Source organism: Schistocerca gregaria, chromosome 2 (assembly GCF_023897955.1).
Source record: "Schistocerca gregaria isolate iqSchGreg1 chromosome 2, iqSchGreg1.2, whole genome shotgun sequence".
Taxonomy (NCBI): Eukaryota; Metazoa; Arthropoda; class Insecta; order Orthoptera; family Acrididae; genus Schistocerca; species Schistocerca gregaria.
Window position 1 is genome coordinate 917317652 of NC_064921.1, and position 27518 is coordinate 917345169.

General features: G+C 43.9%; 1 protein-coding gene across 1 annotated transcript; it reads left to right on the top strand.

The window, feature by feature from the left end:
- The first annotated feature begins 457 nt into the window (after positions 1–457).
- On the top strand, positions 458–27136 carry LOC126336047 (protein enabled homolog). Its single transcript, XM_049999527.1, has 2 exons — positions 458–676; positions 26960–27136. The coding sequence occupies exons 1-2, from the start codon at positions 458–460 to the stop codon at positions 27134–27136; spliced, it is 396 nt and encodes a 131-aa protein (XP_049855484.1).
- Positions 27137–27518: the final 382 nt, after the last annotated feature.

The window sequence follows — 27518 nt, forward strand, 5'->3', positions numbered from 1 at the left end:
CGACACGCCAGCTCACAGGAAAATATTTGAGCTCACCAGGCTGTATGACTTGGACATCAAAGTTGAGAAGCTCAGGAAGTCAAGGGGGCCGGTTCAATGTTTCCGGTGTCAGGGCTTCCGCCACGTTGCCCGCCTCTGCACCATGCCTTGGCTCTGCGTCAAGTGCGGCGGGAACCACGACAGCCGACAATGCACCAGGGGCCGCGAACAACCCGCTACCTGTGGCCTTTGTGGCGGTAACCACCCAGCTAACTACCGCACCTGTGTTAAACACAAAGAAGAGAGCCGACGTCAGCGAGGTCTTCCACCTGCTCCGCCGAGGCCTCCCAGGAACCACAGACGCTGGCAGCAACTGCCACCACCAGCACCCCCGACGCCTGCTGTGACCAAAGCGTGGCCCTCGCTGATAGAGCGGAGGGCAGCTCGACTTCACTCGCAGTAGACTGCTACGGATGCCATGAAGCAGACACAACCACCCTCGACCACGTCGACTGCCCTTCCAGGACTAGCAGCACCGCCACCTTCAAGCCAGCCGACTCATCCAGCACCATCAACATCACAGACTGAGCTGAAGGACCTATTTACACTTTTGACGACCATCGCGGCGTCACTGGCAGAGGTCACCAAGACGCTGGCCCAACTGCCAGCCACCATCACCGCCACTGTTGAAGTGTCGGTCAGCAGAGCCATCCAGGCACTCAGAGAAGGCAACGTCCACCATGCCTAGACACCTTCCTCTCGACGACCTTCGTATCCTCGAGTACAATGCAGACAATCTCACTCATGACGTCGCAGAACTCCAGCAATTCCTCAGTGATCATAATATCGACATCTGTCTTGTCAATGAGACTTTTCTCAAACCGGGGATCAGAAGCAACGTGGCCAATTACTGCTGCTATCGCACGGACCGCCTTACCCATGGGGGTGGCACTGCCATCTACATACGTCGCTCCATCAAACATTACGAAGTGCAGGCGCCTACCACAAGGACCATCGAAGCAACAGCGATCGTAGTGGAAACAAGGACTGGACCTGTGACATTTGTTGCGGTGTACCGCAGCCCTCGTCGCCTACTCGACCTCGACGACGCCAGAACGCTATTACGGATGCCGGGAAAGTTCCTTATAGCTGGGGACCTGAATTCCAAGCACGCTGCATGGAACTCGCTACACACGAACATGAGCGGGCGTCTTCTCCTGCAGGCTGTTGAAGAAGCCCAGGCACACGTCTGTGGCCCTGAAGAGCCAACTTGCTACCCGTCCAATGGCACACCGGACATCTTAGATGTGGCAATTACTAAGGGAATTCCCCAATACATGACTGCGGAAGTGATCCATGGACTGAACTCCAACATCTGCCGGTATTATTCCAGCTTCAGGTTGCGCCGGAACTTTCTGCAGGACGCCTCAACCTGAAGCACACGAACTGGGACCAATTTCGTGATTCTGTTGCCTTCTCTCTTGACGTCATCCACGACCCAGACGAAATCGACGAGACCTCCGTAGAACGGTTCGCCACTTCCATCACGGACGCCCTGGAACTGGCCACACCACCTCCAAGGCCACCTCATCGTCCACCACCGGATCTGCCACCGCACATATTGGACTCCATACGCACCAGGAATAGACTCTGCCGTGAGTGGCGCCTCACGCGCGACGCAGCACTGAAACAACGCATCAACCAACTTAGACGAGACATACGGGCAGCCATAATTGAACACCGGAACCAGCGATGGGCTGCGAAGCTGCGATCGTTTACGCCCGACCCGATGAACTTTAACTCCATCAGGTTCTTCACAAATAGACGAAGCCGGATACCGCCGTTGACAAATGATGACCGCACTGTGTACAAGTAGGAAGACAAGGCCAATATGCTGGCGGACGTTTTCGAAACGAACTTTCGACCGCTGGACGACGGAGTTGACCCCCAGCGGGTTGCAGACATTGAAAACGAAGTTACTACCATACTTCGTGCAGCCGACGACGACGCCGACAACGATGACGACCTCATCCCTCCAGTAACGCCTGCTGAAATCGACGCTGGCATCCGGGCCTTACCCGCCAGCAAAGCACCTGGCTGCGACGACAACACGGGAAGGACTTTAAAACAACTCCCGTGGACCGCGATTGTGCACTTGGCAACCATCTTTAATTGGATTTTTGCTACGGGCAAGTACCCAGCAGCGTGGAAACATTCTATAGTGGTGGCTGTCCCGAAACCTGGGAAGAACTGACGACTACCCACCAGTTACAGACCGATAAGCTTGCTACCACACCTCAGTAAGCTCTTCGAAAGGCTCCTGTTGACGAGGCTCCACACCATCATGGACCGCCTCCAAGTTCTGCCACCGGAGCAGTTTGGCTTCCGATCTGGTCATTCCACGACACAGCAGATTCTTAGGGCAACAGAATATATTACGTCAGCCTTCAACAATGGAGAGTTCTGTGGTGCTGTTCTTCTGGACGTGATGAAGGCGTTCGATAGTGTATGGCATCAAGGCCTCATTTGGAAGCTTAGCGCCTTCGGATTCCCCAGGGCGTACGTCAAGCTCGTTGCCGTCTACTTCCACCAACGCACCTTTGCGGTCAGAGTAGGGGATGCACTTTCCACGGCTAGACCTATCCGTGCAGGGGTCCCACAGGGCTCAGTCCTCGGACCAGTCCTGTACTCCGTCTTTACATCGGACCTTCCGACACCACCAAGAGTCGATGACACCATGATATACACGAGGGAGAAATGGCTTGAAGTCCTTGTCCCACGACTGCAGAGTGCCTGCTATGCCCTGGAGGAATGGGCAGGAAAGTGGCGCATCCGGTTCAACCCACAGAAGACGCAAACCATCATCTTCGCCAAGAGGAGACCTGGCCCTCGCCGACTTCGACATCTTCGGAACCTCCGACTTTATGGAACCGAACTGCAGTGGACGGACTCTGTTAAATACCTAGGAGTGACCATGGACAAACAACTTACATGGAAGCGCCACATCGACGACGTCCGCGCTAACGTGTCACGAAGGATAGGGGCACTTTTCCCCTTCATCAACGAAGGCTCGGACTTATCGATAGCCAACGGACTGTTGATATTCAGGATGTACATTCGCCCCATCTTTGACTATGCCTGTGAGGTATGGGGCAATGCAGCAAAGACACATCTTCAGCGCCTTCAATCGCTCCAGAATAAGATACTTCGCCGTGTTTTCCACGTTCCCCCGCAGTTTCCTCACCGATACATTCATGAAGCAGCCGAAGAATTGGAGGTACCGCAGAGACATAAGCAGCTTGCACGACGATTTTATGCCAGGACTGAAACTTCGACCAACCTACTGATACGACACCTTGGAGCACCGCCTCAGCCAAGGGAACGCTATGCGCGACCCATTGCCATGCTTGAAAGGTAAAAATGTAAAAAGAAAACAATCCGAAATACGACGGAATCTGCACCCAAGATGGAAACTGATTCGTGCCCGCCCATACCCATTACACACAAACAAATAAAGATGTTCAACACAAACCTACCCCCCTGAGAGATGTAGGAAATGCTTACAAGTAAACCCTGCACCACCAAGCTGAAGCAGATCAGCCAGAAGAAATGCGGAAGTAGGGACCACCAGTGCACATTTACATCCATTCACTTACAACTAACAACATTTATGTTTGTTACAATTCTCGATTCAAAACTTCCGCGGAAATATTTTTGCTAAAATGGTGGCAGACAGACGATAGTCATTTTGTCTATTGTTATTCTCGATTTATTTTATACAAAGGTAATATATTTAGATGACACCCTTTAAGCCTTTTATCTCTATTCATTAGCATTTAAAATCATTTTCAATGATAAATACTGTCATATTTTTTATACCAGCTACTAGTAAACTCCGCTGTAAGTTACTAACGCTAACGGCTGCCCTCCTGCTGAAAATGAACACTTAAAAACATTAGTTAGATTTGATTACAATTGAAATACATACAAATACACGTCTAGACAATTGCGACTCTATTTTTCAAATAATAATTAACATCATAGTTACAGGTTTTCTCTTTAAAGACCTCACACGTCTCACGTCCGAACAGTTCATCCGTTAGCACAGGAAGAACAACTGAAGCACAATTATGACAGATAACAAAAAAGAAGATTATAATTGTCGTTGTCCATGAGTGTAGTTCTCTGATAATAGTTTTAATTCACACAGAAATTAAATTATTTCACAAATAATGAAATAATTATCGTCATTTTTACACTGTGCAGTCTTTTTATATGTAGTATCGATAATATTTTTGAAGTTTGTACACTTGATTCATTTTAACATCTTCTTTCTAGAATATAGTGTCGTGGATATTACTTCAGTTCCGTTCAGTCAATGTGTGTGAGATTGTGGCTGTCACTATACCAAACTGATTTTAGAATCTATGGGATAGAATGGAGATGTAATTCGTCTGATTTACGAATTCTGCTTTATAGTCAGTGAAAATTGTTTAATCTAGCTAGCCGGCCGTTGTAGCCGAGCGGTTCTAGGCGTTTCTGTCTGGAACCGCACGACCGCTACGGTCGCAGGTTCCAATCCTGCCTCGGGCATGGATGTATGTCCTGTCCTTTGGTTAGTTAGGTTTAAGTAGTTCTAAGTTCTAGGGGACTGATGACCTCAGAAGTCCCATAGTGCTCTGAGCCATTTTGAATAATCTAGCTAGCTTATTTCTGGAGCATGTCTACAGTTACGCGTCAAAAAAAAAAAAAAACCTAAGGAAAATTTTTTTGCCTCAGTAGTCAAGTTTCTTGCGCAACGTTCGCACTTTTCTGCATTTGTAGTATGTTTAATTTTTACTAAACAATTAACGAGCTGTCTCTTTGTTACAGGTAGGTGATTGTATCTCTTGTTAACTGTGGTCTAGTTAAAGATGCCTGAGCACCATGACTGAAATTTTTCATCAAGGTTTCTAGTACTGTTGCAGCGGCAACCTCCGTCGTATGTTAGTAGAGAAGGAAGAATTATTGCTACTGGCTTTGCCTTTGCCACTGTCTCTATCATCATAAATTTGTACCACATTTGTCAGTCATTTTGGCTACTTCGAAGGCAGTGGCGTTTTGATCATTACTGGCAATAGCCGTTGGTTGATATTTGTGACATATTCATTTCATCATATGTTTTGCTGTTAGTAATGTAAATGTATTTTTGCTTCATTTAATATTCTTTACTAACAGGAAGTGATTTTATACTGTTGCCGTTTTGAGGTGTTTGCTATCACTTGCGTTACTGAAATTTAGTCCTTCCAGTTATGGAGGCAATTTATTAATGTTATTCATAGATTCTTGCTTTTAAAAATAAATTCATTAGTGTTTTTAGAAACGTTAATAAATTCATTATGGCTCAGTACCTTTCCGTTCAACACGAGTTCCCTAAGGAATTTCAATAATTGTGTAGTTTCTTTTATTCTCCTAATAAAAAGCGAGTGGCATCCCGTTTAAACAAACCACTCCAAAATTAAATTATTAATACAATGCCTGTTCCTTGCTAACGGCTTATTACAGCCTCAAAAAACGGATTCACGACGTACGTGCTGTTTTCTTCGCAGGAGGACAACAACAGTAGAGGACTGCAGGTTGTTGAACATTATTCAGAATTTACGCATTCCACTCAGAGCGGAGGAAGCAAATAGGCACCTCGTGTGTACTACAATCTTAGTACAAATGAGACCAGTGACACGTCATCTGCGGTAAGTGAGAGACGGTATCAAGGACTGAAATTTTTAGGAAATGGTTTTTTTTTAGGCATCAGTCTTCTGACTGGTTTCATGCGTCCCGTCACGAATGTCTCTCCTGTATCAACCTCTTCATCTTAGAGTAGCACTTGCAACCTACGCCCTCAATTACTTGCTGGATGTATTCCAATCTCTGTTGTCCTCTATAGTTTTTGTCCTCCAGTACCATGGAAGTTATGCCCTGATATCTTACCAGATGTCCTATCATACTTTTCCTTGGCCTTATCAGTATTTTTTACATGCTCTTTTCTTCTCCGATTCTGCACAGAATCTCCTCATTCATTACCTTATCAGTCCACCTAATTTTTAACAATCGTCTGTAAAGCCACATCGCAAATGCTTCGACCTCTGTCGTTCTGGTTTTCCAACAGTCCATGTTTCGCATCCTTATAATGCTGTGCATACATTCTCAGAAATTTCTTCCGCGAATTAAGGCCTATGTTTGATACTATTAGACTTCTCTTAGTCAGGATTGCCTTTTTTGTGTAGCCAGTCTGCTTTTGATGTCCTCCTTGCTCCGTCCGTCATTGGTTATTTTACTTCCTAGGTAGCAGAATTCCTTAACCTCAGCTACTTCGTGACCATCAGCCTGATGCTAAGTTGCGCGCTGTTCTTATTTCTGCTACTTTTCATTACTTTCATCTTTCTACGACTTACTCTCAATGCATATTCTGTACTCATTAGACTGTTCATTCCATTCAGCAGATATACAGTTCTTCTTCACTTTCACTCAAGATAGCAATGTCATCAACGAATCGTATAATTGATATCCTTGATTCCAAACTTCAACCTTCGTTTTATTTCCATCATTGCTTCTTCGACGCACAGACTGAACAGTAGGGGCGAAAAATTACATCCCTGTCTTACACGTATTTTAATGCGAGCACTTCGTTCTTGATCGTCCTTATTATTCCCTCGTGCCTGTTGTACAGATTGTATACTATCCGTCTGTCTCTATAGCTGACCCCGATTTTTCTCAAAATTTCAAACGTCTTGCACCTTTTTACAGTGGCGAAGGCTTTTTCTAGGTCGACAACTCCTATGAACGTGTCTTGATTTTTCTTCGGTCTTGCTTCCATTATCAACTGCAACGTCAGAATTGCTTCTTTGCTGCCTTTATCTATTCTAAAGCCAAACTTATCGTCATCTAACACATTCTCAATTATCTTTTCCGTCCTTCTGTATATTATTCTTGTCTGCAACTTGGATGCATGAGCTGTTAATCTGATTCTACGATTATTCCTACACTTGTTAGGTCTTCCAGTCTTCGGAATTGTGTGGATGATATTTTTCCGAAAGTCAGATGGTACGTAGCCAGACTCATGCATTCTACACAACAACGTGAATAGCCGTTTTGTTGCAACTTACCACAATGATTTTAGAAATTCTGCTGGAGTGTTATCTATCATTTCTGTCTTATTTGATCTTAAATCCTCGAAAGCTGTTTTAAATTCTGATCCTCTATCTCTTATAAATCGATTCCTGTTTCTTCTTCTATCAAGTTAGACAAATCTTCCCACTCATAGAGACCTTGAGTGTACTCTTTCCACCTATCCACTCTCTCCTCTGCATTCAACAGTGGAATTCCAGTTGCATTCTTAATGTTACCACACTTGTTTTTAATTTCACCCAAGGTTGTTTTGACTTTCCTATATGCTGAGTCAGTATTTCCGACAATCGTCTTAGCTTCCCGCACTTCCTATTTATTTTATTCCTCAGTGACCTGTATTTGTGTATTCCTTAATTTCCCTGAACATGTATTTCTTCTGTTACCCATGGTTACTTGGCAGTTACCTCCTTTGTACCTATGTTTTCCATTACAGCTTCGGTGATTGTCCTTTTCAGTGATGTCCATTCCTCTTCAACTGCACTGCCTACTGAGCTGTTCCTCATTGACGTGTCTATAGCCTGAGGGAACCTCAGGCGTGTCTGGTCATTGCTTAGTACTTCCGTATCCCACTTCTTTGCGTATTGATTCTTCCTGACTAGTGTCTTATAATCAGCCTATTCATTCACGATAAATGCAAGGTAGGTAAGGGGCCAGTGCCAGTGCCGTAGAGTACTCTTCGTAAAGCCCAACTGGGATGGAATTCCAGCAGGTCCTACCGACTTTTTTTTTCGTTTTCGATTCTTTCAGTTGTTTCTCAACGCCATCGATGCTTATTACTATGTCGTCCGTAAGGAATCCTGAGAGACGGTCAAACGGCGGTATGTTTGTTCGATTCTACTGCGTGAACGTCTTCTTAAATGCGAAATGTAAAACTTCGGCTTTCGTTTTGCTGCCTTCAGCTGTTCCTCCCGACTGGTCAACGAGTGAGCGGACGAAAGCCTTAGACAGCTTAGCTATTTTACTTAGGATCAGAATTTTCCAGAGTTCTCGGCAAGATCTTTTGCTAAGGTATGTCGATCTTAGTTTTTGTATGCTTCGCTCATAGATCTTTTCACAGACCGACGATCTCTATTAACCTTTGATTGTTGTCATTTGAGCGTTCTCTTTTGAACCGTGGGTGAACAGTGTCTGCTTCCTCATCTTTTTCCGAATTTCGTTGTTAAACGGCGGCGGGTTTTTTTTCTGTCTTTAATTCACTTCCTAGCCGCATAAATCTCCAGACCACGATTTACAGTCTGCTTGGATTTCGCCCATAAATCCTCTGCGTCTATCTTACTGGAATTATGACATCTCATTCTGTGAGATTCTAACGACTTCTTATACGCTCTCTCTAGTAGAAACATTATACTAGCGTCCTTGCCTGTTTTATTAACTATCGTAATCATAGTCGTTATATCATCATGATCAGTGATCTCCGTCTTTAAACTGACGCTGCCGATAAGGTCCGGCCTGTTTGTAACTACAAGGTGTAAGATGTGACCTACAGAAATAGCTGCTCAAGACACTTTTTGGAAAATGTGCTCATAGGTAGTTCGCGATTTCAGGTATCGTCCGTCGTGCTTAGAGAATTTCTACGTCCCACGTTACCTGAAAGACACTATTTCAGGATGCTGGATTGGAAAAGGAGAATCAGAAGATGAACTTCATCGCCTGTGGCTTGTCAGGTCTCCAGACCTCACACCTTTCGAGTTTTACCTGTGGGGTTTCATAAAACACCGCGTTTTTATCCCATCTGCGCCTGACACTCTTGACAGTCTGCGACATCTCATTGTTGAAGCTGTTTCGTCTGGACGGGGAATGAGCCACCGTTGTGAGAGTTGTCGTGTAACACACGGAGGTCACATTCATTCAGCCTCTTCTTCATCACTACTGCATTGTGATCTGAGTTTATACCTGCTGCCGGCCGCTGTGGCCGAGCAGTTCTAGCCGCTTCAGTCCGGAACTGTGCTTTCGCCACGGTCGCGGGTTCGAAATCTGCCTCGTGCATGGATGTGTGTGATGTCCTTACGTTAGTTAGGTTTAAGTAGTTCTAAGTCTAGGGGACTAATGACCTCAGATGTTAAGTCCCATAGTGCTTAGATCCATCTGAACTGTTTCTATACCCGCTCTTCGGTACACCTTGAAATCCAGAATCTGATTTCGGAATCTCTGCCTGAACCGTGATGTAAGCTAACTGAAATCTTCCCGAATCACCAGAACTTTTCAAGCATACCTTCTCCTCTTTTATGATTCTTGAACCGACTATTGCTATTACTACGTGAAATTCATTAGAGAACTCAATTAGTCTCTCTCCTCTCAAATTTCTTAACGCAACCTTTTCTTCTGCTCCTTCCCCTACAACTGCATTCCAGTCTCCCATGACAATTAGATTTTCATCCCCCTTTACGTACTGTATTGCCCTTTCAGTATCCTCATATCCTTTATCTCTTCATCTTCAGCTTGCGATATCGGCATATGGATTTATCATACATAAATTCCTCTAGCCATCACTCTCTCTCTCTGTCTTTCACGTGCCGTACATAGCTTCTCTTGTGGGTATATCTTTGAAGTCGATGTGCTCTAGAATTATGAGGATATATTTCACTAGAAGAACTGTGAACTGCAAGCGAACAGCTTACTGCATAAAGACTACATGTGAACCGTAAATGACCTGAGAACTACATAAGAAGTTTGATAAGAAGGCTTCGAACAGTGTTTGAGCTTTTTTTTAAAAAAAAATTTAGTTGAGCAATAATAATAGGTGCTGCAAAATCAAATTGTCTGTTGCCATGAAAGTAGTATTGATATAAAGCAGGAAGCGGAACTGCTGAAGTGCTGCGAGAATAAAAGCTAACACTGTGTGCGCGGCCCATGGGGTTACGTTAAAAATCATCTCTTCACGATTCTGCACGCTACGAGACGCTGCAGCGAACAGAGCAGCGTGATGCAGCCACTGGCTATAGGTGCTGGCTGGCTCTGAGCACTATAGGACTCAACTGCTGTGGTCATCAGTCCCCTAGAACTTAGAACTACTTAAACCTAACTAACCTAAGGACATCACTCACATCCATGCCCGAGGCAGGATACGAACCTGCGACCGTAGCAGTCGCACGGTTCCGGACTGCGCGCCTAGAACCGCGGGCTATAGGTGCGGCTGCAACAAGCAGCGGCCGGCGCAGTTGGCAGTACGGCCGCGTTTGTCGTGCCAGCTGCAGCACCCCACGGCAACGGAGTTTTTCAGCCAGCGGCGCAGCCCGCAGCTGCGGGAATCAGCGGCGTCCAAGAAGAAAATTAGTGTAGGAGTTGCGCTTGCATATAGCAGCCTAAGATTTGTAAGTGGGACGTTGAAGGCAGGGTAAAAGTAAGAACAGTCAAATTGCGTTCTATAGAGTTTTCAATATGTAGAAGATTATCTGATGAAATTTGTTTGAATTGTATTCGCATTAGTAAAACGTCTTGGGAAACGGAGTTCAGTCTCGCAGTAATAATGACGATCCAGTGAATCAAATACAAATAAATGGTAGTGAAGTCTGATATGGGTTTAATGATATGTCAAATGTAGTAAAAATCAATTCAAGTGAAAACGTAGATTCAGACTGTGCTGATGAGTAAGAAATTGTAAATTCAGATACCAATTATCTCACTGAGAATTGTGAAGTAACCATGAATGATTTCACTGTGAATGTAGAGCTGACTAATAATGATGAGAGTGAAAATACGGATTTAGTGGCAAACACTGATACTGTAAACCCAGAATATGGTTGACCTAATCAAAATGAAGTGACGGTGCCAGAGAAAATTGCTCTGATGTCGACATTACCAATGAGCCAACAGGCGAGTTACGTACATTAAGTTATGGTACATCAGCTGAGACTTTTCCAACTCAGAATGATGACAGGATTCTAAGTCTATATTAAAATTAATTATGAAAGAACAAAAACTGGCAAGGATAGAAAATAAGGAGGAATTAATAAAAAACCAAAAGAAAATAGATGGAGGGCATAACAAAACAGAGCAAATAGATAAGGGGTAAAGGAATTTAATGTGGGATTAGCTTAACTAAACGCTAAGTTCAGTACTTTGGAACCAAAGATTACAAATCTTGAAACTAAAACTGAGGGACGTCACAAGAAAATAGATTATGAAAGCAAAAGGATAAGATGGCAAATTATAAGTTTATGTCAGAAACAAATCGAAAGGTTGACGATGAAACCAAAAAGTTAAATAAAGATTTGCAGACTCAAAATGGTGTAATACAAACAAAAATTAATGACATTACTATTGTAAGACACCAGCAAAGCAAAGCTATGAAAGCATATAATGAAAAACGTAAGATGCATTGGAGTAATTTACAGAGTATCAAAATGACCACGAAATATTTAATCGTAATATTTCACGTGGAGAATCCTCTTAGAAAGGCAACTTGAGTGCAATTCAGGGTAAATTGAGGGAAATAGAGCAAGAAGTACTTCCTGAGATTCAGGACAAAAATAGAAAACGAACTTAAACAAAGAATCGAAATTTGGTGCGAACAGGGAAAATAGAAAGGTATTGTTCAAGTAAGTGACGTAGCAAAGCACTCTAATGCGTATAAATTCCCTAATTTCTCTAGTAAGGTAACTATACACTCAGTAGCCTTTATTAGACAATTTGAGGGTATCATTCCTTAAAACATGACAGAGCAACAAAAATTAATTCGTGTACAGTAGGTTAAAAGGAGATACAACATCAGTTGGAACAGGGTTCAGTAACATTGAACGATTACCTTCCAAGTGGTTATCTTTCTTATCCCTCTCCCAATCTACACTATGTGATCAAAATTATACGGACACCTGGCTGAAAATAACTTACAAGTTCGTGGCGCCCTCCATCGGTAATGCTGGAATTCAATGTGGTGTTGGCCCACCATTAGCCTCGATGATAGCTTCCACTTTCGCAGGCATACTTTCAATCAGGTGCTGGAAGGTTTCATGGGGATGGCAGCCCATCCTTCACTGAATGATGTACTGAGGAGAGATATCGACGTCGATCGGTGTGGCTTGGCATGAAGTCGGCGTTCCAAAGCATCCTAAAGGTGTTCTATAGGATTCAGGTCAGGACTCTGTGCAGGCCAGTCCATTACAGGGACGTTATTGTCGTGTTAGCACTCCGCCACAGGCCCTGCATTATGAACAGGTGCTCGATCATGTTGAAAGATGCAGTCACCATCGCCGAATTGCTCTTCAACTGTGGAAAGCAAGAAGGTGCTTAAAACATCACTGTAGGCCTGTGCTGTGATAGTGCCACGCAAAACAACAAAGGATGCAAGCCCTCTCCATGAAAAACACGACCACACCATAACAGCAACGCCTCCGAATTTTACTGTTGGCACTACACACGCTGGCAGATAACGTTCACCCGGCATTCGCCATACCCAAACTGTGTACCGTGATTCGTCACACCACACAACGTTTTTCCACTATTCAATCGTCCAATGTTTACGCTCCTTACACCAAACGAGGCGTCGTTTGGCATTTACCGGCGTGATGTGTGGCTTATGAGCAGCCGCTCGACCATGAAATCCAAGTTTTCTCACCTTCCACTTAACTGTCATAGTACTTGCAGTGGATCCTGATAGAGTTTGGAATTCCTGTGTGATGGTATGGATAGATGTCTGCCGATTACGCATTACGACACTCTTCATCTGTCGACGGTCTCTGTCAGTCAACAGACGAGGTCGGCCTGTACACTTTTGTTCTGTACGTGTCCCTTCACGTATCCACTTCACTATCACATGAAACAGTGGACCTAGGGAAGTGTAGAAATGTGAAAATCTCGAGGACAGACGAATGACACAAGTGACACCCAATCGCCTGACCACGTTCGACGTCCGTGAGTTCCGCGGAGCGCCCCATTCTGCTCTCTCAGTATGTCAAATGATTACTGAGGTTGCTGATATGGAGTACCTGGCAGTACGTGGCTGCAAAATGCACCTAATATGAGAAACGTATTTTTCTGGGGGTGTCCGGGTACTTTTGATCACATAGTGTATGTTAGGGCGTGCCGGTTGCGTGTGTGCCAAGGCATCTCATATACATGCTGCTTACTGGCTTGGTTCAATGCTCGGAACGTTTCATTGAAAGCGGACCGGCCTGAAGTTAGTATTTGATTGATTAGGTGATTATCATATTACGATTACGCAACGGATAACAGCGGGGAAGTACTCAAACAACCAAGTGGGCAAGTAACTAATTACCACGATTTAACATGATCTATATTCTCTGTCCTTGTTAATTTTCATTCACGCCAGATTATCATGACTCCAATTTAGTACCATTATTGTTATCTACACAGAATGGGGATGTTATGATAAGTCACTGAATCCATTAAATTCAATTCATATGACATTTTTATTATTTGGCCAGAAACTTCACAAATGTTAAAACCTTTCTTTACTCGGTACTTAAGCAATCCCATAATTGCAGTTAACAAAGCAAAGACGAATAAATTCGCTCTTATCTAGCACTGAAGGTACCCATATTATCAGGAATCTATTCAACAGTCTCTCGAATTGAAGATGCTTATACTATCAGAAATCTGATCTTGTTTATAATATCGTGCACTGGGAAAGGGGAGGGATCTTCGTTGCTGCACCTGTAGTCCGTCTGCTTGGACAGTGATCGAAATTCGCACCCCACTTGGACCGTATCGTTAGTAAACTGACTGTTCGTCAGTGATCACGCTTTCCATTACTTCTCAGCACCGCTCCCTTAGTCAAAATGATAGTAATGATTCTTGGCGGGAAAACGGGGGGAACAAGGCAGACACAAACATATTCTTGTAAAGGAAAAAGAAAAAAACAATTTCTTTAAAAATAAAAAAAATCGTTCAAATGCCTCTGAGCACAATGGGACTTAACATCTGAAGTCATCAGTCCCCTAGAACTTAGAACTACTTAAACCTAACTAACCTAAGGACATCACACATATCCGTGCCCGAGGCAGGATTAGAACCTGCGACCGTAGCTGTTTTAAAAATAAAACATCCTGTTAATTTGGCACATGCAAATTAACAGTTTACTGCACACGCAGGCATCCTCACCTTAAGTATTTTCAAAAATGAATCGGTAGCTCGCTGGCGGTGCAATCCGACACTAGGTGGGTGATCGATACCAATGGCAAATTTTTTTTGTACTCACCCCGCTGTTCATTCTTGATTTCTATCCATACAATTATTCACAGGTACAACCTATTATTTACCAATTAGTTAGGACGTGGAGCCTTGTCTAAGTTGCTGCTTGCAAATGGGGGCAGTCCTGAATGAAAAGATCCGTGCACAAAATTTAGGAGGTTTCCAAAAAATTACGTCACACGCTTAGAGCCTTAAGTAACTCACATATCCTAGCAGGTTTCACACAGATTCATCGTCTAAATTTCTCGTCAGCGGTTATAGCACCGTGTTAAGCTAACTACTCAGGGTGAGGCCTCATGTTACTTTAGCAAGACCAGTAATATATTTAAAATTGCAAAACGCTACTGCTAAAAGAGGAACTATATGATTTTTGATACTCTTGCTGCTCTCGTGTGCTGAAGGCACTAACTGATAGCATTACTAGAAATGGATAACATGAGCCCCAAGCTCATCTCTGAAAAAAAATCCTAAGTCATCATCATCATCATCATCATCATTTAAGACTGATTATGCCTTTCAGCGTTCAGTCTGGAGCATAGCCCCCTTATAAAATTCCTCCATGATCAGCTATTCAGTGCTAACATTGGTGTCTCTTTTGATGCTAAACCTATTACTTCAAAATCGTTCTTAACCGAATCCAGGTACCTTCTCCTTGGTCTGCCCCGACTCTTCCTACCCTCTACTGCTGAACCCATGAGTCTCTTGGGTAACCTTGCTTCTCCCATGCGTGTAACATGACCCCACCATCTAAGCCTGTTCATCCTGACTGCTACATCTATAGAGTTCATTCCCAGTTTTTCTGTGATTTCCTCATTGTGGAGACCCTCCTGCCATTGTTCCCATCTACTAGTACCTGCAATCATCCTAGCTACTTTCATATCCGTAATCTCAACCTTGTTGATAAGGTAACCTGAATCCACCCAGCTTTCGCTCCCATACAACAAAGTTGGTCGAAAGATTGAACGGTGCACAGATAACTTAGTCCTGTCACTGACTTCCTTCTTGCAGAAGAGAGTAGATCGTATCTGAGCGCTCACTGCATTAGCTTTGCTACACGTCACTTCCAGTTCTTTCACTATGTTGCCATCCTGTGAGAATATGCATCCTAAGTACTTGAAACTGTCCACCTGTTCTAACTTTGTTCCTCCTGTTTGGCACTCAATCCGTTTATATTTATTTCCCACTGACATTACTTTCGTTTTGCAGATGCTTACCTTCATACCATAGTCCTAACTGAAAAATTTATTTTTACAAGCAAAATTTCTCAAAAAATGAATGGTCGTAAGGACATGCTAACTACTTCCGTCACGAACAAGAGCGTATTAATAAAAATATAATAAATTATACCTCATCCCACAAAGAATTTGGCGGCAAAGACGGAGATCGCTCTCGATGCCGTCCGCTCAGTGCAACAGCTCCCCCCATAGTGTCCCTGTCATGGCGGCCCTGACTGGTCGTTCTGCTCCGCCCTACAGGGGAGGGGAACCTTTTATCAGTCCCGAACTAAACCTGGCAAACATATGCATCCTCGCTGCCTTTACCCCCAAATTACCGTTGGCACAAACCAACTTACAGAGTGACCACATCTCTGTCTTGCCACTACCAATAGACCAACTCTTAAAACAATCTCAAAAATAATTAACCCAAGGCTACATAGAGGGATTAAGGAAAGGAAGTGGATTTATGTAATTATGAATTAAATAAAAAGGTACTCCATTTCTTAAATTTGGAAAAATGGTGAAAGCATTTGAAACATCTATAGTATTCAGTATAATGCGACGGAACAAGATAATTATTATGAAACGGAACAAGCTGTTACCTCTAAACAAATGGAAAACATATAAAGAATTTTTTCAAGCAATTTTGAGTCAATACTGATCTTGCAGCACACAGCAAAACACAGCGAGACGTGAGGTACTCATAGACAGAAGGTTTGATGGTGAAAATGTCATTATACCACAAATGGACAGGTCCCATACTGAAGTTCAATGGTGGCAAAATAACAATATGCAATGACTTGTCAGCCGGCTTCTGTCAGAGGCCGCTAGCAAAAAATTGTCAAAATTATGTTGCATTCCTCTATGGGAGACAATGCTACCAGTTCAGTTCTAAGGAGAATCATTTGGGGGTAGATTACGTGGTTGAATTTGAGGAAATAGTCGAGGAAGTGCCACATTCTAGCATGAAAATACCGGCACGACAATTATTGGATGAAATTTCTATCAATGACACGAAACAAATATTATGACTACTAAAACTCATGTGGCAATAAGGTCCTTTGTAATGCTAAGTAATTGACGATTACCATGTGCCTGAGTTAACAGACAGCATACTTCATTTTCTTTTCCTGCCGTTAATTCTTTCATCACCTGTCTTCTTTAACATTCTTCACTACCAAAGTTAAGATGAGAAAATTTCTTACACTGATTGCGACAGCAAAGAAACAAGCTACAGCAAAAACGAAGTAAGCTAACAGAATAACATCTGCATAGCACGCATGAGAAACTAGTATTTTACTGAATATATGTGGACACACCAGGATACGTTAAATATAGGATTACAGATACAACAGCAAGAGAACGCAGTACATAAGTACAACAAGACACTAGTACCACACTAAAGCACATAACAAAAAACACATTTTGATTTATGTAGTGGAACAATTACTAACTATTTACAACAACGAAAAAGAATCATTTATGTCTGTAAAGATTTTAGGAATAGGAGAGCAAGACGAGCGCTATTATACATAAGATATGAAATAAGGCACATAAATTTACTGAAGGCTGTAGAAGAAGAGGACGATGCTAAACCAGGTAAGTCAATATGACAATGTACAATAGAAGAAATTTTGGTGGCAAGAATAATGGATAAAAAATAAAGATTGCCTTCAGATGATGTACAGATTGTGACAAAACAGACATATCATCAGTCTTTAGAATGAATTGAAACGGTGAAGTGCTTTCCACTGTAATTAATTATGATACACTGATAAGCCACGAATAGTTATACCATAGAGGTTTATGTTAAATGGAGAGTTATAGGTATTCGGCGAATGAAAAGTCAGACAATTATTTGCCAATAGAGGAAGAGGTAAATAGAGAATTATAGATTAGATTACAGAAAAGTCGGCCAATCATTTATGAAGAGTGATTGAGGAAAGGTAAAAAGCGACATGTACGCTGACTATTAATTAGTATTTATGCGCGAATTGGTTTCCGTCAACTATTTTATGAAGTACAAGGGAGTCGGTGTATTGTCGACGTAAGACACGACACTGACATGGAACGCCAGCAGTAAATAAGTTTTAAATAGGATGCTGTGCAATATGAATTATAGAGAGTAATGACACATGCTGGTTTTAAATATGAAAGGAAAGCGTAATAAAGGTCTAGTTAAGAGTGTCACAAAGTCACACCATGTTCGTGTAGGAAAGTCATTAGAAAATACACTGTCATTACATGAATACAGCTCCACTAGTACGTTTGTAGCATCAATGAGACTTTAATATAGAAGTGATGATTCCTCGTACTGTCGAATGGAGCAATCGTTTTGGTGAATGAGTATGTATTCACTATGCTTGAAGCAAGATTCTAAAAGGTTATATCAATGTATCTGTGAATCGCAATTGTAAGTCTCCGTATGTAAGATTTAAAGACCGTAGCAGAAGACACCGTGTAGAGGCGAAAAAAATTACTGACGCGGGACAGCAGTAACAGATGGTGTGAGCAGTCACTGAGCTTTTAAATAAGCAATGCGAAGAGCAATGCCCCAGCTGTACGTAAACAGTGGATACAACTGTGATCAAAACGGAAGCAATAATAAACCAGTCTCGTGGTAGGATGCAAACAGTGGCATTATTTTTAAACTGTCAAAATCAAAACAAAACTTTACATATTATGAATTTATATTATAAAAGTGTATGAAAATCTGTTTGTTTAAAATTTGTTTAAACTTACTAGGAAACCAATTAAAGGCATTTTGTATTGGTACATGGAATTGTACTGGAGCTGCACTCAGAGGTTGGAGATGGGAGAATGGACTGATAGTTGTTGAACTCAATACCAGTTGGGAAAGTCTGGAGTTTCACAGTCAAATACCACATTATGGACAACAGAATCATCAATATTGCTTACTGTTGTGAACTACTTGCGTATGTTCTGGTAAAAGGTGTGAGTGTAAACATCTTCGGTCTGCACGTATTTGTGAAATGTATATATGTGGTTTTTTTATATTGTAACGGTGTGACGTGGACTTCTTTATTATGCATTCAAATATAAATTAGTTCAGAATGGGCTGCTATTAACCACAAACACCGACAGTTCGTGAACCGAAGGTAGAACCTATTACCAAAGGAAGTCGTGTGTTGGAAAACAGTACGGGAGAAACCCCTCACTAAAAAAACAAAATAACACAAAAACTAACTGAATGAGGCAGCATTCCCTTAATTTACACGTTCGCGCAGCCATAGTCTTCAGACCCGTGTTCACAACCGTAATGCTGACACTGACGCTGGTCACGGCCCACTTCGATTTTGTATCGTGTAAATTACGACGTTCTCAGAGTTATGGAAGCTTGTTACTACCGTTGTTCTTAAATTAAGTGTGTAACGCATAATCTTCTTAAATTTTCGGACAATGCTTCTGTAACGCTACATATTTCTTAACTGCAATTCCTTGGGTGTTATGTTACAGTGATCTGCTAAGTACTGACGTAAACAAATTATTATAATTACATTGAAACATTTTATAGACTTTGTTGTTATTATTATTAAAATCGTAGGTATCTGTGACACGTTGAATATGTCGGTTACCACACCTAATATTTGAGGTAGGAGGGTAGTGGGCGTGGAGGAGGGGATAGGGGAGGGGGCAAGCAGTGAAAACCAGTGACTCCTACCAGAACCGAACCTGCGTCCGCTCCTGCAGCATGCTCCACATAATTGGCTGTGCTCATACAGATGTTCTGGTGGTGTAACGTTCATTTAAGTAGTGCACTCAAATGCTTGCCCATTTCACTGAATGTACATGTCTGTGCGCCCTCTGTGAGACCTGCGGAAGATATGTGAATTAGTTGATGTCACATATCGAAAAACCTCTTCGATGCGATGTTTGAGGTTATCTGGGATTCAGGGTTCGGTGACATAAACACGATTCTTTAGGTACCCCCACAGAAAGAAACGTATTGGTGTTAAATCGGGCTACCGCGCGGGCCATTCCTGACACGACGTACTAAAATTTTCCAAGATATCTGTTGTTTGGTTCTTGCAGAACGTAACGCGCAAATGATGATCGCTCTGCATCCAAAAGCGACTTGTAACATATAGTTTGGCACTTTCAAGGATGGCATTTAAAATGTCGACGACAGAAACTCGATACACCTCATCTGTCAGAGTACCTGCGAAGTAGTGTGGACCGACGAATTTATCTCCAAGGACTCGACACCACACATTAATGGACCACCTCATTGACGATCGACATGACGTCCCCATCGAGAATTTTCTGTGGCGCAACAGTATATATTGTGACAGTTCACTGCAACGTAATTTGTGAACGTGGAGTCGTGAGAGAACATAACACTATACGGTGTCGACATTGATATCATTAACGGCCCATTCGCAGAAAGTCCGATTGACATTATTCCCAAGAGGTTCTCATTTCAGTGGCAGATGTAAGATGTAAGGCTGACACGAGTGACGGCACGAACTTGTCTTAAGTTATGAGTTGTCAGGATCGTGGTGAACTAAAGCTAAAACAAAACACTTCCATATTCTCACTTATTGCAGTACTTCATCTGTTATCCCCCACTAATTGTTTCTCGAAGTCGTAAGAACATAATGGCTGATGGAGCTCTTCGATTAGGGTACCTCACAGCATAAGCCACGGCTGTTTCATTGCCACCCGTCAACATTTATCGAGTATCAGTAACTTGTCAACATACCCGGTGGATGTGCATGACATATCTATTCTACGTCAATATCCGTGGCAGACCGGACGTTTTTTGTTTGTGCATTCCAACGTACTTATATGTGGCAGTATAAGGATACATTCTGCAATTTAACCGAACATGGCTGCAAACACCACATCGACGATCATGTCGCCCCGTGATACGAGCAACCTTACATCTTGTCCAGAGGTCGTGTAGAAGGTGCACTGAGTTGCTCATTCACAAAAATAGTCACTCGCTTGAATTCCTTACTTAACATTCCACCATCAGAAGATCTATCTAAACACTAGCAAATTGTGTAGAGCATGTTATATTCATCTCTGGAGCTGGGAAACATATTGCTTCGTCCCACATACATCAGAAGATCTATCTAAACACTAGCAAATTGTGTAGAGCATGTTATATTCATCTCTGGAGCTGGGAAACATATTGCTTCGTCCCACATATTTCTACTGAAATGACCATGACAAGACTGTCAGAGAAATTAGGTTACGTGGAAGCTAATCGACAGTCGTTCTTCCTTTGTATCATCCATAAAGAGAACGGAGAAAGGGGGAAGAATAGAACTGTCAGAAGTAGTCACCGCCACGCACCGTAAAGTGTATTACTGAGTGTACATGTATAAAAGAACTCTGTAAGTCCGAAGTAGAAAAAAGGGGACTGAAACAGATTACTGCTTTCCAGGATTGCTAAAATTCTTGGAAGAAACAGCTGTAACATAACTGTTCATTGTGATATGCAATATTTAGGAGACAACCGAAAAAACCTCTGGTCTGTTGATGAATGTAATCAGCACAGTACCAAAGAACACAGATACGTACAGGAGTAAGTGTCATCGAATACTTAGTTTGAGAAGATATGGTTGTAAAATACAGGCACGATATAATTACAACAGAATGGAACGACCTACATTATTCATTGATTTATTGAGGTCGTTAATTTACATGATCGGGTCCCTCGTTGTCTGCAACAGGTCTTTTAAACACGTGTCACAATGGTATTATATTAGTATACATGGCACTACGTTTAGTAATGTATATTTTCAATTACATACAACATTAATAGAAATAATGATAATGTGGGTAATGACGGAAAGAACAAATAATGTAAAAACACCTTTACGTAAAATCCTGCCATTAACCTCAAATATTATGTACGAGTATATATAATGACACACACGGACCTGCACCTAAATTCCAAAACTAAGAACAACATTAAAAGGATCGGCTACAATCAAATATAGGCTTGGCTCAATGAAACACAAACTAGAACTACGGACACCTTGAGTCTACAGTATCAGTTGCGATTGTGCCGAGCAGTATATTGGGCAGACGGAACGGTGTATTTCGCAGTAACTCTCGGTATATGTTAGATGCGTTTGCTAAGGCCAAATGGATAAATCTGCGGTGGCAGAGCACAGCCTCAGCTAAGGTCGTAGGTGTGATTTTGAACAAACACAGATGATGTGTCGGACAAGCGGGTTCTGGGACTCGTTAATCAATGAGGCAGTGGACATGCGGGTCCCTGTTGATCTTGTCAACCTAGATAACTTTTTCCAAACGAGCTCTACGTGGGATGTAGCGCTAGAAAGAAAACGTCAAGCACACCCTTATGTGAAAGCGGCGAAGGTAGAGGGTGGAATAGACAGGCAGCACCAAGTCGCGAGCCCAGGACCCTCCAACACTTCGGCAGTTTGCCCCACCACCTTCTGCGATCCCCCTTCCCCCACCCATCCTCCACTACCACCATCCACGAAACCCCTTTTGGAAGCGCGCAACTGTCCCAGCCGTTGCAGCTGAGGCAAAGGAACCTGAGGTTCACCATCTATGAAGATATGAAATGGACCATGAACCCGACACCTCACCTGAAGATGGAGAATAGCAAACTTGCTGAAAGTCGTCGCAGAACGACGCCTTGACTCGGCTTATGCCCCCAAAAAGGCTGCTTCGTATCTCAAAATCTTTTCTAAAGTAAACTGTGTTATACACTGGATCTATATGAGTCTTGGTAATACTTGACTAACAGCATTATCTATGCTTGTTGGCAATTTAAATTGCTTTAGTGCTTTAGTGAGATTCCAAACCACCTCGTCTCACGTGAGTTGAATGGAAATTATGAAGTACAAATCCAATAATTTATTCTGTATAAAGAGAGTCTATCTACAGCAGAAAAAGCAACATATCTATTCCAATTACAATCCACCATACAAGATAAAAAGGACACTGCCAAATATTTGTGTTTAATATGTTAGGATGTAAGTAGGCTCTTTATGTTTTTATATTGGTAGCGCCACGTAGCGCTCTGTATGAAACATCACTGGCTGTGGTGTGTGCAGTCTGTGGCTAGTTTGCATTGTTGTCTGCCATTGTACTGTTGGGCACATGGATGTGAACAGTGCGTAGCTTTGCGCAGTTGGAGATGAGCCGCCAGCAGTGGTGGATGTGGGGAGAGAGATGGCGGAGTTTTGAAATTTGTAAGACTGGATATCATGAACTGCTATATATATTAATGACTATTAAGGTAAATACATTGTTTGTTCTCTATTAAAATCTTCCATTTGCTAACTATGACTATCAGTAATTAGTGCCTTCAGTAGTTTGAATCTTTTACTTAGCTAGCAGTAGTGGCGCTCGCTGTATTGCTGTAGTTCGAGTAACCAAGATATTTATGAGGCAAGTGATTTGTGAAACGTATAGGTTAATGTTAGTCAGGGCCATTCTTTGTAGCGATTACTGAAAGTCAGATTGCGTTGCGCTAAAAATATTGTGTGTCAGTTTAAGCACAGTCATGTATAATTGTTGAAAGAGGACGGGCTATGTAGGTAGGCTGTTTAGGATTTCTTATTGGTAACGCCACGAGCGCTCTGTATGAAAAATCACTGGCTGTGCTGTGTAGTCTGTGGCTAATTTGCATTGTGGTCTGCCATTGTAGTGTTGGGCAGATGGATGTGAACAGTGCGTAGCTTTGCGCAGTTGGAGGTGAGCCGCCAGCTGTGGTGGATGTGGGGAGAGAGATGGCGGAGTTTTGAAATTTGTAAGACTGGATATCATGAACTGCTATAAATATTATGACTTTTGATTGCTATTAAGGTAAATACATTGTTTGTTCTCTATTAAAATCTTTCATCTGCTAACTATGACTATCAGTAGTTAGTGCCTTCAGTAGTTTGAATCTTTTATTTAGCTGCCAATAGTGGCGCTCGCTGTATTGCAGTGGCTCGAGTAACGAAGATTTTTGTGAGGTAAGTGATTTGTGAAAGGATTATTGAAAGTCAGATTGCGTTGGGCTAAAAATATTGTGTGTCAGTTTAAGAACAGTCATGCACAATTTTTCTAAGGGGACGTTTCAATGTAACAAATACTGTCGTGTACCTGAAAATACACTCCTGGAAACTGAAATAAGAACACCGTGAATTCATTGTCCCAGGAGGGGGAAACTTTATTGACACATTCCTGGGGTCAGATACATCACATGATCACACTGACAGAACCACAGGCACATAGACACAGGCAACAGAGCATGCACAATGTCGGCACTAGTACAGTGTATATCCACCTTTCGCAGCAATGCAGGCTGCTATTCTCCCATGGAGACGATCGTAGAGATGCTGGATGTACTCCTGTCGAACGGCTTGCCATGCCATTTCCACCTGGCGCCTCAGCTGGACCAGCGTTCGTGCTGGACGTGCAGACCGCGTGAGACGACGCTTCATCCAGTCCCAAACATGCTCAATGGGGGACAGATCCGGAGATCTTGCTGGCCAGGGTAGTTGACTTACACCCTGTAGAGCACGTTGGGTGGCACGGGATACATGCGGACGTGCATTGTCCTGTTGGAACAGCAATTTCCCTTGCCGGTCTAGGAATGGTAGAACGATGGGTTCGATGACGGTTTGGATGTACCGTGCACTATTCAGTGTCCCCTCGACGATCACCAGAGGTGTACGGCCAGTGTAGGAGACCGCTCCCCACACCATGATGCCGGGTGTTGGCCCTGTGTGCCTCGGTCGTATGCAGTCCTGATTGTGGCGCTCACCTGCACGGCGCCAAACACGCATACGACCATCATTGGCACCAAGGCAGAAGCGACTCTCATCGCTGAAGACGACACGTCTCCATTCGTCCGTCCATTCACGCCTGTCGCGACACCACTGGAGGCGGGCTGCACGATGTTGGGGCGTGAGCGGAAGACGGCCTAACGGTGTGCAGGACAGTAGCCCAGCTTCATGGGGACGGTTGCGAATGGTACTCGCCGATACTCCAGGAGCAACAGTGTCCCTAATTTGCTGGGAAGTGGCGGTGCGGTCCCCTACGGCACTGCATAGGATCCTACGGTCTTGGCGTGCATCCGTGCGTCGCTGCGGTCCGGTCCCAGGTCGACGGGCACGTGCACCTTCCGCCGACCACTGGCGACAACATCGATGTACTGTGGAGACCTCACGCCCCACGTGTTGAGCAATTCGGCGGTACGTCCACCCGGCCTCCCGCATGCCCACTATATGCCGTCGCTCAAAGTCCGTCAACTGCACATACGGTTCACGTCCATGCTGTCGCGGCATGCTACCAGTGTTAAAGACTGCGATGGAGCTCCGTATGCCACGGCAAACTGGCTGACACTGACGGCGGCGGTGCACAAATGCTGCGCAGCTAGCGCCATTCGACGGCCAACACCGCGGTTCCTGGTGTGTCCGCTGTGCCGTGCGTGTGATCATTGCTTGTACAGCCCTCTCGCAGTGTCCGGAGCAAGTATGGTGGGTCTGACACACCGGTGTCAACGTGTTCTTTTTTCCATTTCCAGGAGTGTATAACTAACGTTCGATACGCTTCACGCTTCAGCTATTTTCATCTTACAGTGCCTTGAAATTTAGAGGTTCAATATATGCTAGTTGGTTAACGTTATTTGTAACTACCCAGGTACCGATCTCCCCATGTTCTTATCCGGCTGACTGACTTTTGCTGAATTTATGAAGACGTTCAGAGTATATGGCCACGGTGGCCGAGCGGTTCTAAGCGCTTCATTCCAGAATCACGGGGCTGCTGTGTTCGCAAATTCTAATCCTGCCTCGGGCAAGGATGTGTGTGTGATGTCTTTAGGTTAGTTAGGAGACTGATGACCTCAGATTTAAAGTCCCACAGTGCTCAGAGCCATCTGAACCCTTTGAACTCAGCTCGGGACACATTCAATGAGGTTTCCGAAAGTCTGTGGGGTAATGGAAACCTATTCTTCCTCAAGAGCCAAATCCAGGGACGTTAGTAATGTTGGACGCTGGGTTCCGTAGAGGAGTCTTCGTTCTGACGTATTCCAAACGCGTTTCATTGCTTTCAGTTCTGGACTTGGGGCAGCTCAGACCATCCAACAATGTGTAGCGGCTGGCTCTGCATATGATGGCAGAAGCGTTCTTCACGGATTAGTCAAACCCACACCCTTCCATCGGATTGCCCCAAGGTGTAGTGTGGCTCATCCATACCACTGGTTTCCACACAGATAAACGCCCAAAAGAGTCACCCTTTACACGAGTTCAAATGCCGCTAGCACGACTACGGGAATGTGTGGCTTATGAGGAGTTACTGTACCATTGTATATCTGAACTGTAGGTAGTACTTTAGAAGTTAAGAGTGTTTCTTTCACTTTTTTTTTTTTTTTTGAGCTATCCTTCGCTTGTCAGTACAAGAGGCCTTATCGGTCATGATTTAACTGTGGTTGCTCTTTTGAGTTTCCATTTCTCTATCACATCGCCAGCAGTGGAACTGAGTGGTGTTCAAAGGGTTCAAAAGCCCCTGGTGGAGTTGTTACTCAGGTGACATCAGGAACCAGTTCTCATTTGAAATCACTCATCTCTCCTGAGTGACTTTTTCTGCTTCTATACTGACAACACACGCTGACGCTGACGCTGAAAAGACGAGCCTACCTTTGGCTCGAGATGGTCCAGTTTGGACAAAATTTGTCATTCTTGCTGTTCCTGTGGGAGAGAGAAAAATATCTCACCACTCTTGTTTATTCATCATTGCTGGTGTAACCTGAAAAAGAGAAAGACACACTCTGTTGGGGTATTAGTAAAACTTGATCCCTCAGCAGGTCAGGCCAATGCATTGTTGGCCTGTGATGAGGTTATTGGCTCAGTCCACGGATGAGCCAGTTGCGGGGGTGTCCCACTTTCTCGTAGAATTTCCTGGCAATGGCGTGAAACCTGTCTCGGAGAGGCAGGATCCCGGTGTCCTCGTGAAGTTGACGCGTCGAGAAGCACCTCGGAAGATGCATAGCAGTCTTCAGGGCGCGGTTCTGTATCCGCTGCAGAGTCACAATGTGAGTATCTGCGGTTTTCCTGCAGACCACGGCCGCATACTCTAACAGTGAGCGAACCAATGTTAGGTATAGCGTGATGCCGTGTTGCGGTGCCAATGACGACTGCGAGTTTAGCAGCGGATACATTACCTTGTGGGACGCATAGAGCTGTAGTTTTAACTACTAGCTGGTATAGGTGTCTGCCGAACATCCATTAATGCTGTAATTCTGCACGTCTGCCAAATGTTTCCATTCGCTTGTGTATTTCTTTGTGTCGGTAATAAACATAAATTTTGTGGTGACGGAGGTTTCGGCTGTGCGAGTAGCGTTCGTCTTCAGGAGAGGCGACGCTGGCGCCGCGCCCGCTGCGGCGTGTATCAGCGGAACCGCGGGCGCGCCGCGCTGCGGCACGGAAGTCGGAAGCGGCTGACGCCTGCAGGCTGATCCCGGCCCCGGGCGACGGCCGTCCGTCGGCGCAGCCATCCATCAGGGGGCCCGCTGGGGGCCGCCGCCCCCGCCGCCCCCGCCTGTCTATCAATCACAGATAATTCCTGCGACCCGGCCCTGCCCGTCCGGACCGGCGCACCCGTGTTTGCCAGCAGAATTATTTATTTGATTAATACGCTGCACAATATTTGTGCTTTCCATTTGTCTGTTTACTTGCGCGTTAAATTTTTTAGGCAAACATCAGCGGCGGAAAATGCGTAAACGCGGACGCGGGGACGTTTTTCATACTGTTATGATATGGAATATAATAATCCGGTCGTGCTAATCTTTTCGACGCCGTCCGAGACTGGGGAATACGCTGAAATACCGGGGGGTTGCTTGACTTTCGTTGTTTATAATAATCTCATGGTCAGTAATGGCGTCAAAACAAAATAACGTTGATTTATGTGTGGGTTGTGCGTAGCGGAGGAGGGATAAAAGGCATATAGGTGGGGAATAAAAAAAATGGACGGGGCTGGCAGCAAACAAATTTGAGCTGGACGTTCGTTGAC